The 12,500-nt window shown below is 35.5% G+C and overlaps 2 protein-coding genes across 3 annotated transcripts in view; one reads left to right on the top strand and one right to left on the bottom strand.

The window, feature by feature from the left end:
* Positions 1–548, top strand: part of LOC122268174 (uncharacterized) — a 16,795-nt gene extending 16,247 nt beyond the window's left edge. The window contains exon 7 of the mRNA XM_043038468.2: positions 247–548. Within this exon, the coding sequence (XP_042894402.1) occupies positions 247–364 (118 nt within the window). The 3' untranslated portion in view covers positions 365–548. The remainder of the gene's footprint in view (positions 1–246) is intronic.
* Positions 549–2,560: 2,012 nt separating this feature from the next.
* Arpc1 (Actin-related protein 2/3 complex, subunit 1A) overlaps positions 2,561–12,500 on the bottom strand; it is a 9,970-nt gene continuing 30 nt past the window's right edge. The window contains exons 1-10 of one of the 2 annotated variants that reach the window (XM_043038469.2): positions 12,471–12,500; positions 11,394–11,493; positions 11,039–11,190; positions 10,609–10,717; positions 10,142–10,314; positions 9,069–9,186; positions 8,662–8,840; positions 8,010–8,113; positions 3,331–3,511; positions 2,561–2,982 (exon numbers count right to left, since the gene is read on the bottom strand). The exon at positions 12,471–12,500 is cut by the window's right edge and continues 30 nt beyond it. In XM_043038469.2, coding sequence (XP_042894403.1) covers positions 2,944–2,982; positions 3,331–3,511; positions 8,010–8,113; positions 8,662–8,840; positions 9,069–9,186; positions 10,142–10,314; positions 10,609–10,717; positions 11,039–11,190; positions 11,394–11,460 — 1,122 coding nt within the window. In that variant the 5' untranslated portion in view covers positions 11,461–11,493; positions 12,471–12,500 and the 3' untranslated portion in view covers positions 2,561–2,943. Of the gene's footprint in view, positions 2,983–3,330; positions 3,512–8,009; positions 8,114–8,661; positions 8,841–9,068; positions 9,187–10,141; positions 10,315–10,608; positions 10,718–11,038; positions 11,191–11,393; positions 11,494–12,315 lie in introns of both variants that reach the window. The other variant, XM_086556345.1, reaches the window with a different exon arrangement.

Raw genomic sequence — 12,500 nt, forward strand, 5'->3', positions numbered from 1 at the left:
CCAAGTCTGTTCTTCCATATGGTTGTTATTGAGATATATGAGAAAAAAAAAATTAGGCTCAGGAATAGGTATTGAGGACAGATTTACTACACCATTGATCATTGCATTTTGCTCTTTTTATTGTATATTAGTTGATTTTACTAATTTTACAAGTATGTGAATAAGAAATATGTATTGATGTATATCACAAAGATTAATGTCAGTCCATTCTTTATTTAATGTTCACTTCTTTTGTTCATTCATCAGGTTAGAATGGGATCAGTACATTACAGAAGACAACACTCCCCTTGCTTCATCCATTCCCATCAACTGGGTGATTCCTCCACTGCACCCTTCAAAGGACTGGGCACAATATCAGAATTGAGCTGTGTAGTGGTAGAACCATGGTTTGTGACTCTTGTCTAGACCATATTTTAAGATTTTCTTTCACTTTGTTTTTATGTTTCATTGTATTATTTGTACCTATCTAAGTATGACTTATATCTTTAGATGTGTACTCAAGGATGGAGTGCTATAAGCTGAGAAATAAATTAGCTGGTTGTAACTGATTTTGTGTGTTTCATTGTACTTCTCATTTCTCTGTGATTATTTAGGTATCTTAGTATTATTTTTTTCAAAATGTAGTAAAGCCAGTATTATTTTTTTCAAAATGTAGTAAAGCCTTTATAATTATGTAATAATTTCTATAAATCCTATAGGAATCAAGAGCATCAGTGGTATCAGATAACCTAGTTTCAAAGTTTCAGCTCTGATGATTATTGGCAGAATACATTAACCCTTGAGGTGATACACACTAATAGCAAAATCTGAGGACAAATTCAGGAATTGTATTTGTAATAGGAGACCTGTTTAACCCAAATCCTCCGGATGGCATGCAGTGAAGACGGCACCTTCTTGGCCCAAACTCTGGTTGTCATGTAAGGTGACGGCACCTCGATGCCGGGCGTCATAAGATAAGACCCCGGAATGAGTTTAGGCCTACGCGCTACCCTCCCGGAAATGCATCGCGTGCCAGTTATCAATGACCTGGAGTATTTGGGTTAAAAGTGCATGTGTGTTGCTTTTACTTGTGTAGTTTCTTTTAGGATATTGCTGCTTTTGATGAATAAATTTAGTGATCCATATCTTCCTTTATATTTGTTTTTGTTACAATGATATTAACCAATTACTTTATCTACCATAGGAAAGATTTTCATAATTCCTGTCACTTTCTCAGTTGACTGATAGATAGCCAGTACCATGCAGAATTGGAAAGTCACAAATTAAAAGCAGAAGAGTGATTATAATGCCAGTACCTGTAGAGATAGTTGCAAAGCCATTTCCTGCAGTAATTGGTACTTTTCGGTGTTTAATCTAATAGTGAAGAACAATTTTAATGTTGTAAATTATCAGTCATACTTCTAAACTCTGGTAACAAGTATTTGGCATGTTCCCAAATCCTCTCCCAAAATAATTTTCCCCCTTACTCTTGCTGAAATTTTGAAGATAATTTTTATAATACCATAGGGGATAATCAATAAAATAGCTAAAGTAATTGACCATGATTTTTACCAAATATTTTCAGACCAATCTATTAACCCATTCGCGCCGGTTGACGTGCTGACACGTGGTCGAAAAAAGCCCTGGACCCGGGTGACGTCCTAGCACGGGCTACATTTTCGGCCCGCGCGCCGGGAGGCCAGTAGCGACGTGCTGAAACGTCCGCATTAGAATGATAGATTATTCTTAGTACAATTCGATTTTCATAATTGATTTGTCTTTGCTACTTTAGTTTATCCTTCTAAATAGTAGAAAATGGGATATGACGTGATATGAATGACGTCACAGGTATATACGTAATATTGATGACGTCATGGTGATTTCTGTTTCTGATTTGTTGAATAAGATGATCTGAGTCGAAAGACTATCGTAAAATCTTGTAATTGGCCGAGGAATAAAAAAAAGAAAAAAAAATGAAAATTATATAACATCTTTTTGTTGCCCCACTAAAAGAAAATGACACTTGAAAAAACATTGCTGTTACATGCATTCACTTGTATGCACATGTATGGTTGTTCATATTCTCTTTCTTTTCTTTTAGGAAGAAAAAAAAAAATGAAAAAAAAAAAAAACTATGTTTGTTACCTCACTAGAAGAATGCTTCCATTTCCCATTGGTATTACAACATAGGAGTTAAGAATATGGAAAAAGTTCAATAGAATAACACTAAAAAAACAGTGCTGTAACATCTTTTTCGACTGATATACCTCCTCTGAACATAGCACTACTTTCTACACATGTCTACACTTTAGACGCAATCACGCAAACCATAAGGATAGGGTGGGTGAAAAACGCTCTGCGAGCGTCAGCGCGACCTCGCGCAGCGGGAAAACACCCCAGCACGAACGGTTGCGCGCTTGAAATCTTCCCGGCATAATCGGGAGTAGGCGAAATTCCGCCCTGGCGTGAATGGGTTAAATGTATCATTGTCAGTCCTGAAACAGTTTGATAAAAATAAATGATAATTTAAAGGTTAGACAAGAAGGCTAAAACATGTCATGGACAGAAATAAATACGCATATAATTTCCTCTTTTTATTTTATTTTTTTCTTTGGAATGCTTTACTTAACACTGATCAAACAACGGAGGTATTTGCTGTAATAACATTTGATAATCCACCTCATTTTATCTTCTGGTAAATCAGCTTCATGAAAAATTATGAAAAACAATCACTCGTAGAAAATATTCATGCAACTGGAATGGAATCACAACTGGATCAGGCAGTAAAAAGACAGTTCCAAATTCAATTTACAAAAATCAAACAAAATCCCACAATCATATTTGAATATTTCCAGATCTTTTTTTTTTTTCTTTTCTTTTCTTTTTTTTATCATCTCCTTTGACTGCAAGACCATGCAGCAACATCTTAATATAAACTGCATATGGCACATGTTCGGCATGGACTTAGTTCAAGTGTAGATCTCCGAGAGACTGCTCCAAGGACTGTGAATGAAAGAATAAATTAATAAAATGAAATAAAATAACAGGAAATATTTACAAAATAATGAACTTCATAATCATTTCTAGCTGATACTATAACAGGATAATTTCTTTTAAACATCTATTTTAAAGGTTTTATTCGTGAAATCTTTCTTTAATAACTTTTTTTCAATATAGGTATTTCAAATTTCCCTTTATCTACAGGTGACCTTGAATATTTCAACTAACATTTGAAACGAAATAATAGAAAATTCCAAAAAGTAATTTAAGACGATAAAAACAATAATAAAAAATAAAAGCAACAACAAAAACAATAATAATAATCTGCCCCAAAATCTGTTCTATGCCCACCTTGAAGTTCCAGATAACAAGTTGAGAGTCAGCTCCACAGGTTGAAATGGAATTGGCTCCACTCTTGTCTCCAGAGAAGATGGCCAGGCCAGTAATGGTGTTCTGGTGAACAGTGGCCAAGGTTGTGTCTGACTGGTCAGAGCGAGCAGTGCGGTCAAGTGACTGGAACTTCTTCATGGCACTGTTGACAATTAAAGAACACATTGAATGAAAAGCAAATCTTTAAGTGCACTGTGCCTTTTAAAGCCCCATGAAATATTTCTTATATATGAATGATTAACTGACAACTTACTATTCCACATAATTAAGTGCTTTGTCATTTCCTATAATCTGATACAACATAGGCTTGTGTTTTAGTATACCATAACTGTATGATCTAAAAGTATTCCTTAAAAAATAAACAATAAAAATAAGGCATGAAAATTTGGGTTGTAAAACCTATCTCATGTAAAATCTATTATACAATGACTAAAAAGAAAAAAAAGACAAAAAAATAAATATACTAATGAAAATTCAAACACTGAATAACAGATACAAGTTGTGAAAAAAGAGAGCTACACAAAATACACGTATCTTCATACTGTTTCTCCTGGCGTGCATTAGTCTTAAAGCAAAACCAGTTGGATGAACTAGATAGCCAATGAAGAAAGAAGTATCTAACAACTATGAAATGAGAGACGCTTGCCACATTAATCAAAATATGAGACATTTATTCCAGTATTTCTACTAAGTGTGCATTTGTGTGTGTGTGTGTGGGGGGGGGGCATCTAATATCTACTCAAAAATATTTAAATGGTTGTTTTTTTCTATATAAAAATGTTGGCTATCCTCCACATCAAAATTCTAAAATCTTGCAGCTGCTGTGGGATATATTTTTTTTTTTTTTTTTTATAGAAATATAAAATACACTAACTTTCATATTGAAAATCTACCTGCAATCTTTTTGGGGTAAAATAATGAAATAAAACAGGAATGCTAAACAATAAGCCAGTTCAAATGAAGATAATATATAACTTATTAAACAGGTTCATCGTTTTATTTAAACCCTTCTCTAGCTTAAATGATCCAAGAATTCCTTGTGTTTCAAATGTGCAAAGTGAATCTGGAACTATGTCCTGAACTTGTTCTGTTCCACTTTTTTATACTTACTCTTTTTAAGTTTAGAAATTCACTTAGGATGTAGAGAGTCTGATATAATATAGTTTTACTCTAGGGTCAAGGTAGAGTAAGGAAAAAAATACTTATAATGTAGAGTAAAAACATCAATGACTCCAATATGACCTTTTTGGCAAATAAAGGCATTTTGTTTTTTGGCATCTACAAATATTATCTACATAGATAGTGACTGAAAAGTTAGACTCCTAGTTCTTTGAAATATGTAAATTGACTCTTACCAATTTCATTTAAAACAGGGGTTCTTAATCTCGGGTCGATAGATGGGCTTACAGGGGTTCATGAAGGTCTAGTAGAAAATCAATACTTATTTTTACTATATTTTTGTATTAACCTATTTATGATATCACTTCATAGGAGTATTTTGCTTCGTCTGGATATTGTCCCATCATATGATCCATCGCTCAAAATACACGTTACATACATACGTATATACTCACTGCAGTTGCATTTGTACTGACACATGTTTTTGACCTGTCAATTTTTATTTTTTTTTCTAAATACAAAATACGCATCTGAAAAGTTCTTTGAGAGGTGCTGTTTGGCATTGTGCCAGGAAAGATCTGACAAGGAGGCTGTGTCTGTTTGTTATCTTCACAATGGGAGTAGCACTAGACAAATATTTGCCCTACCATGAATGAGTTAAGATTTTTTTTTAAATTATGATTGCATACTTTATCTTTAGTTTCTGTATGTCATACATTATATGAAGCAAATAAATTTCAATAAAATAAAGCACATTCATTTATAAATTCAATTGAATAAAATACACTCAATATTGCCTTTAAGTGTATTTTTCTAGACGGGGTCTTTAACCCATTCGTTTTGTGGTTTTTGCGTCAGATGCCGTCAACAAGATATTTGGTCAAGGCCGGCACTTGGGATGAGTGAGCGGACAGCCCAGGCTCACGGCTAGTGCGTCCGAGAATCCTGAGGCGTTAGGCCTATGCATTCAAAAACCCCAGCATTGTGACTATTCAGAGCCAGAATAGCCCCGGCGTGAATGGGTTAACCCATTGTGGACAGGTGTGACGACACATGACAGTGCTGATTAGGCCTAAAAGATGGGTGTCAAATGCGTACATGAAGCGAAATCAAGACCTGCTCACAGTTGAAGCACCCACACAATCATGAAGTATTATGGCTGTAACAGCAGTAACTCCAGAGCTACAAGGTTCCAAAGTCAGCCTGAAAATGTGTTTTGTGATGGATTCATGGAAATATTCTTTAGGCTAGTCTGTGCTGCCCATTGGGCAGAGAAAACATTTTCTCTGTCCCTCCAAGTTTTAGCTAGTGCCATCAATGTCATAGGTTGTTGGGCGCCCCGTCCGCAATGGATTAACTCATTAACCTATTGCAGACGGGGATAGATTTGCTTGCAACATAAATTGACGTTTCCCACTCTCTTTTACACTAATTGTAAAACTAGAGCCATTTATGTAGTTGCCATGTATTTGTGTTCTACTGTATTGAGAGACTTGTGTGTGTCATATGACAGGCTCTTTCAATGCTCCAGTCAACTAAAATTGTAGTATAGGGTTCATATCAGCTCATCATTTTCTTTATACTTAGTGATAAAGTATTGCTGTTTTATGGGAAGGAAAAAAGCAACTTCAGTTTTTTGTGTACTGTAGTAAACAAATACAAAAAATATAACCATCCACAATGAAGATAACATGAAGAGGTAGGGAAGAAGATGGAAATCTATACTTATGAATGTGAGTGCCAAGGCAGTCACTACTGGCACAGGGGCACATTGCAGTCACTGGGCATGGTTTGAGTCACTCTTTTCTTGTTTTGCTTGCACATCCTTCATCGTTGCTTCTTTATAGTGAAAGGTCGGCAACTTCTTGTGTGCCATCGCTCTCTAGTGCTTGCTAGAGACCATGGATGGGTGCCATTCAAGGCTCTCTCTCCTAGGTGATAGGAGAAATTGGTGCCATCTAGATTTTAGATTAAACCCATTTTGCTCAATTTTACAACAATTATAGTAATTATGATTGCAAATGTCATTATCATTCACTCACTACTCACAGTTCAATAAAGAAACATAGTGATCCAATGAAACCAAGAACTCCTGTGTCATGCATGTCATGACACCTGCCTACAATGGGTTAATGACAGATGAAGAGATGCCACATCATGTGATAGCAGCACTAGCCACCTGGGATGCAATATCATATCATGGCTTTTTGTATGGCTGGCACACAGGCATAAGTCAGCTGAGGCCTGAGTGGATGAATAGTCCACATTTAAATATCCGGCATATAGACCAGGCGGAGCCAAAACCGCCCCAGCGTTATTGGGTTAAATTTCACAAGATTTTCAAAGGAGTCCATGACTCAAGAAAGGTTAAGTACCCCTGATCTAAAACATAAATAATAAATAAGTAAATATCTACAAAAATTTAAGTGATAAATGTTGATTGCATATGTAAAAAAAGACATAAGATTCAAAGTAGAGGGTACCATTACAATAACAATAAATTTTGGAAAATGAAGTAACCACAAAAAAAATGTGGAAAAAAAGTTTAGGTATTAATAAAAAGAAAGGAAAGGAAGAAGAAAAAAAAAACTGGCTTGTCACTCTTCTGGGGAAACGACAAGTAAACAAGTAACAGTCACTAACATCTAGCATTTATCTTACTATACAAAAATTTGCCATTCTATTGCCACCTGATCTAAGTTCTAAGCATACCATATCATTAATCATTAACTACCGACACATGGTCTTAGAAATTGCAATACCTTGCCAACATTCAACATTCGAATATGCCAAAAAACAAAATTTTTGGGAGATTCAACTTGGTTTCTTTTACGATGAGGATTCTCTAATTTGTCTCTCCAAGTTTAACCATGTACAGTACAATTTACAACTAGCTTACCAATTTCTTACCTTTCAATGGGATTCACTTCTCTATGTATCAAAGAAAAATTTGGAATCTAAGTAATGATAATAATTTAGAAAAATATTTACACATTCTAGACTATCCTGATGTGTCTTGAACCAAAATACATTGTAGAGCCAAACAGAAATAAGAAACAAGTACCTTGTATATCATAAAACAGGTTAATCTCATTTATATATTACTAAATTTATTCTTATTTAATTATCATTTGTAAATATAAACCTAAATCTGTGCTTTCCAAATTTGCACATAGTTTTATTTTTTTAAGATTTCTTGAATCTAAAATGATAGTGCTTTCCATCTGTTTTAGCTGAATCCTCATATCCCAGCTTATCCTCTTTGGTTAGCATTATATTTTCTTGTATTTTGGTGATGATTGTTTTTCTCATGTAACAACCAGAAACGTGTTGCTCATGTTCCATTTCCAAAACAAGATTCAATATCACAGTAAAAAAGCTACATTTCAAGATATATAGCAAATTATTCATGATTCTTGAAACTTCAAAAGATGAATCAATTTAATTCAGTGTTCTTTCCTGTAGATATAGATGTAATACAAATAAAATAAGTGCATAAATAATGCTAAAAACATTCTTACCTAAGGCTTCCAGTCTCCTTCTTTTGTGCTACATCCAACTTGGTAACAAAAGTCAGCTTTCCAATGTCATCCACACTGTACAGCATTGGGCAACATCCATGACCCTAAAACCATTAGGTAGATTAATTAAATATCTACATAATCAAAATTTTGTCAATACACGTACAAATATATTCACAGGATAACTTGATATCACGTCATGGGAATATTTCGCTACCACTGGATGATGTCCTATCACATCATGATCTCTTCCTCAAAACACATGTTTAACAGATTTATGTATGCATATACTAATAGGAGTTCCATTTGCATTTAATTGGTTCGATTAAAAGCACTCTGAGAGGCCCAGTGCAGCATTGTGCTTCAAGTAAATATAAGCACCAGCACAAATGGGTTAAGAGTCACTATCATAGTAAGGCTTTTAAGATTGCCATAATTCCACTTGCAAAGATGAAGTTCAATCTTACATGAAGAAGGTTTAAAAAGTCATTTTACAGACAGGATACCTATGTCCTATATGGCATGAATAAAAAGATAAACTGGACTTTATCCACTCAAACAATGATTTTCAGATGATGACATGAGTCACGAAATAAAAACTAAATCCAAAGTAACTTTATCACAGGCATGTATAAAGAAAAAGAGGGCTTACCACTGCAACCAGAGAGTTGAGTGTGACCCAAGACACAGCAGTAAATGGCAGGTACTGGGTCTTCAGTTGGGTCTTGGACATCTCCTTGCTAGCATCAGCAACCGTAAGGCTAGAGTCATGTCCAACCCAGCACACTCGGTTACCATCAGCAGAGAAGCTAACACTGTGTACCCAACCACCTGGGAGAAGAAGTGAGACATTTATAAGGAATTTCCTTTGTAACTAAACAGTACTTGAAAAACCTTGAGGTGTACTAGCTACTATGATTGTAACCTTGATACATGAACAGAAATATTTTCTTTTAGTTTGATTTTCATATTATCTTTATAGCTTTTTTTTCTCAAGGTTAACATAAATATATCAAGTCTTAAAAAGCATCTGCAAAATGGAACACAAAGTTTTCTTACCTCCTCCAGTTGAGTTAGAAAATTCTGTCATCAACTGACCAAGGGGCATCTTGGCACCCCATGGAGTTGGGGTTGGCTTTGGCTCAATATCCTTGATCCAGGCAGAGAAAACCCTTACCTGTTAAAAGGAAATTACATTTATAAACAACTGAAAAATAAATGTTTAAGCAATAATTCAACTGCAATAGTTTAACCCTTCCAAGACAGGCCACATCTTAAAACGTTCAGAATGGGCTGAGCATCTTAGGATGTGTGTTTTTTGTTATTAGACTTATGGATGAAATGTGAGGCTATAAACTACATATTACCAAAGTGATTCCCAATATAATTTTGCATAATAGGTTATCATAACTGAAGAAACAAATACCATGTAATTTCAACAAAGAGAAAAAATACAGTGAAAAAGTGATCTGACCTCTTGAAAATACCTATTGTGGAGGGGTTCAGATTTGACACAATGCAAATAAAAATGAAAAACAACACAATTCTCTAGAACTTCTTTCCATTTTACAAAACAAGAATTTAGAAGCCTAACAATTATTTGTTTGGGGCTGAAACAACTTGAACGAATAAAAGCTGATTGGCAGTTTTGTCACCATCACTGGCAGTATATATTGGTGGGTAAGTGGGAAACACCTAGGACTCTTCTCCTAATGCTTAACCCTCTCTGGATGGGTGATACAGTACGGTACCGTGCATTCAAGGCCCGTTCGCTGGGGACACCATACGGCGTCGTTTATTTAACTGATTTAGGCCTATGCGTTCGAGAGCCCCGGCATTGTGACATGCAAGGCTGGAATGCCCCTGTCGTGAATGCGTTAATACACTGTAGTAGTATAGAGTGAGACCACACATTGCCATTTCCATTCATCATTTGATAAAAAAAATTTGTGAAGATAACTATACAACATTTACCCTCAAATGCAATCATATGGTACATACTGCTACCAATGGAAGTAGTATGCTGATGAATACACAGCAGGAGAAAAGTAAGGAGTGCCCCAGAAATATGAACAAAATGAACAGAAAAAGGACACTAAAAGTATATTCTATAAAAAAAAATAAAAAAAAACCTTGAAGTCAGCAGCTCCAGTGGCCAGGAGGATGTTGTTGGGATGCCAGTCAAGAGTGGTGATTGTGGAACGGATGGGCTTCTTGATGTGCTTGGACACCCACCAGTTGTTCTCCTGCTCGAAGTAACACACCGAGATCAGTCGTGCTCCAGATCCCACAGCAAATTTGTTTTCTAAGTGAAATGAGAGAGAGATAAAGAGGTAAAATCTATTTCAAAATCATATAAGGTGTTCTGCTACATAAACTTGTAATGTTAACATAAGATTACAATTTTTTTCTTTTTTTTTACTTAGTTACTTACTTACTCTTCAAAACACAAGTCATAAACACAACATATTCCATCATACAGCAGAGGACTACATGAACTGTTCTCTTCTTTACATAGTTTACAACTATATTTTCCCCTTCCCTCAGGAAATTTAATGAACTGAACTCAAAGGAAGAAAGACATTCTAAATGTTCCTACCATTTGGGGACCATTTCACACATGTTGCTGCACGGTTGATACGGAGGAGTACCAAAGTTGGACTCCACTTCCCGTCATCACCGCATGTCCACACGTAAGCATTGCGGTCCTAGAAATTAAGGTGCAGATTTGAGCATGTGAACTCACTTGCTATCTATCCATTAATTTCTGGTATGTACAAGCCTTTATCATATTCAGATAGAAGGAGTAACTTTACCAATTAAAAACTATTAATTAATCACTTGCATTATCATTCTTACTTTTATACAATTCTATATATCTCAACAGTGTAAAAAAAAAAAAAAATCCACTGAATTCCACTAAATTCCATATGGACTTAATTGTCTCAAAAAAGTTCTGAACTGAATAGTAGATTATAATTACTACTTCTAATTACTGCAGTGCTCCTTAAAATTGCTAAATTACTTACAGCTCCACAGGTGACAATGCGGTTGGTTTTAGGAGCCCAGTCAATACCAGTCACCCTTAAGTCATGGCCTTGAAGAGTCTCCTCGAGTTTCCACTCTGTCCCGGTACGACCATAGATGTTAACCTCATTATTGTTGAGGCTTAGAGCCACCTCTGCAAGGGAAAGAGATGAGGAATTTAGCTAGCAACTCCTGAAAGGAGACCATCCTTACTTAACAAAAGTGTGAATGAAAAAAAGATTACTTAGAAATTTGTAAAATAAATGAACATAATGATAATTAGGATATGATACATCATACCTAAACTACTGTAATTCACAGCTTCCTTAAATCAATGAAAGTTTTCAGATGACTTACTGCTCCTATCAGTATTCCATGCATGACACGTGATGGGGACAACCCCAAACTGAAACACTTCAGTCATGGTGTGCTACTTGTAGCAGGACACTCACACTAACTGAAAGAGAAAAGTTTAATAAGCAAATATGGCATAATAGCTTCTAAATCTTATCTCTGTTTGAGCAGACAGCTAAGGTGGCGATATATAGGGGGTGGGGAACTATTCAATTGTTAGAAACACAGTGGAGACCCCAGCGAGAGAAATGTGAAAATCAAAAGGGGGTTAGCAAAGTTTTTATTTTTTTTGGTCCATACAGCCCTCATTTGTGAAAACTTGTGCAAATAGGATGGGTTTTTTTCTTACATTCGTTCGTATGTGGTTCAATTCCTCCATGACCAACATTTCTTAGCATCATAAAATACAATTCTTGGGTTGGATTTTCCATTTTGAAATACAAATCTTGGCTCCAGGTTTTTTCATAATCCCACATTCTTTCACCTTTAAAATATCTGCATTAAGCTATTTCGCTCATATTTTTGTCCTCTCCCAGGAAGAGAAGTTAAACTCAAATATATCATGAATAATGCAAGAGTTTGGACAGCTGAGGGTGGCCCTGTGACTAGAGTAGTGAAACTGCAGCTGATTCATAAAACCCAGCCATATAATTCCCTTCCCCTTCCCCCTCTCCTAGACCCCCCCACAACCCACTAACTACGTAAGGGTATATAAACAAATAAATGAAGACAGAAAACATCTATAGACACGAAAAAAAAACACGTTCTATCCTTGAAATGTCATAATACCCATGTCAGAATTAAACTTTAGCCTAAATCCGCAATACATCACATTACATAAACACACTATGAAATGAACAGCTTACTAAATACTAGAAAACCTGAGTGACTATCTAAGACAAATTAATAAAAATATCCTCTTTACCGGGCCGGATGTGTGCCCCGCCTCTTGAAGATTTGTTATGTGTCGCTATTAAACTAATACTCCTTTTTAAAAATGGTGTTTTGCATACCAATACGTTCCCTGTTTATCTTGCTTGTGTTTGGTGCAGTGACTTGACCATACAAATGTTTCCTTACCTAAATAATAAGGGGAAATTAGCGGACTCT

The sequence above is a fragment of the Penaeus japonicus genome, unplaced genomic scaffold (assembly GCF_977035675.1).
Source record: "Penaeus japonicus unplaced genomic scaffold, GWHDUDI00000001_assembly GWHDUDI00000003, whole genome shotgun sequence".
NCBI classification, from domain to species: domain Eukaryota; kingdom Metazoa; phylum Arthropoda; class Malacostraca; order Decapoda; family Penaeidae; genus Penaeus; species Penaeus japonicus.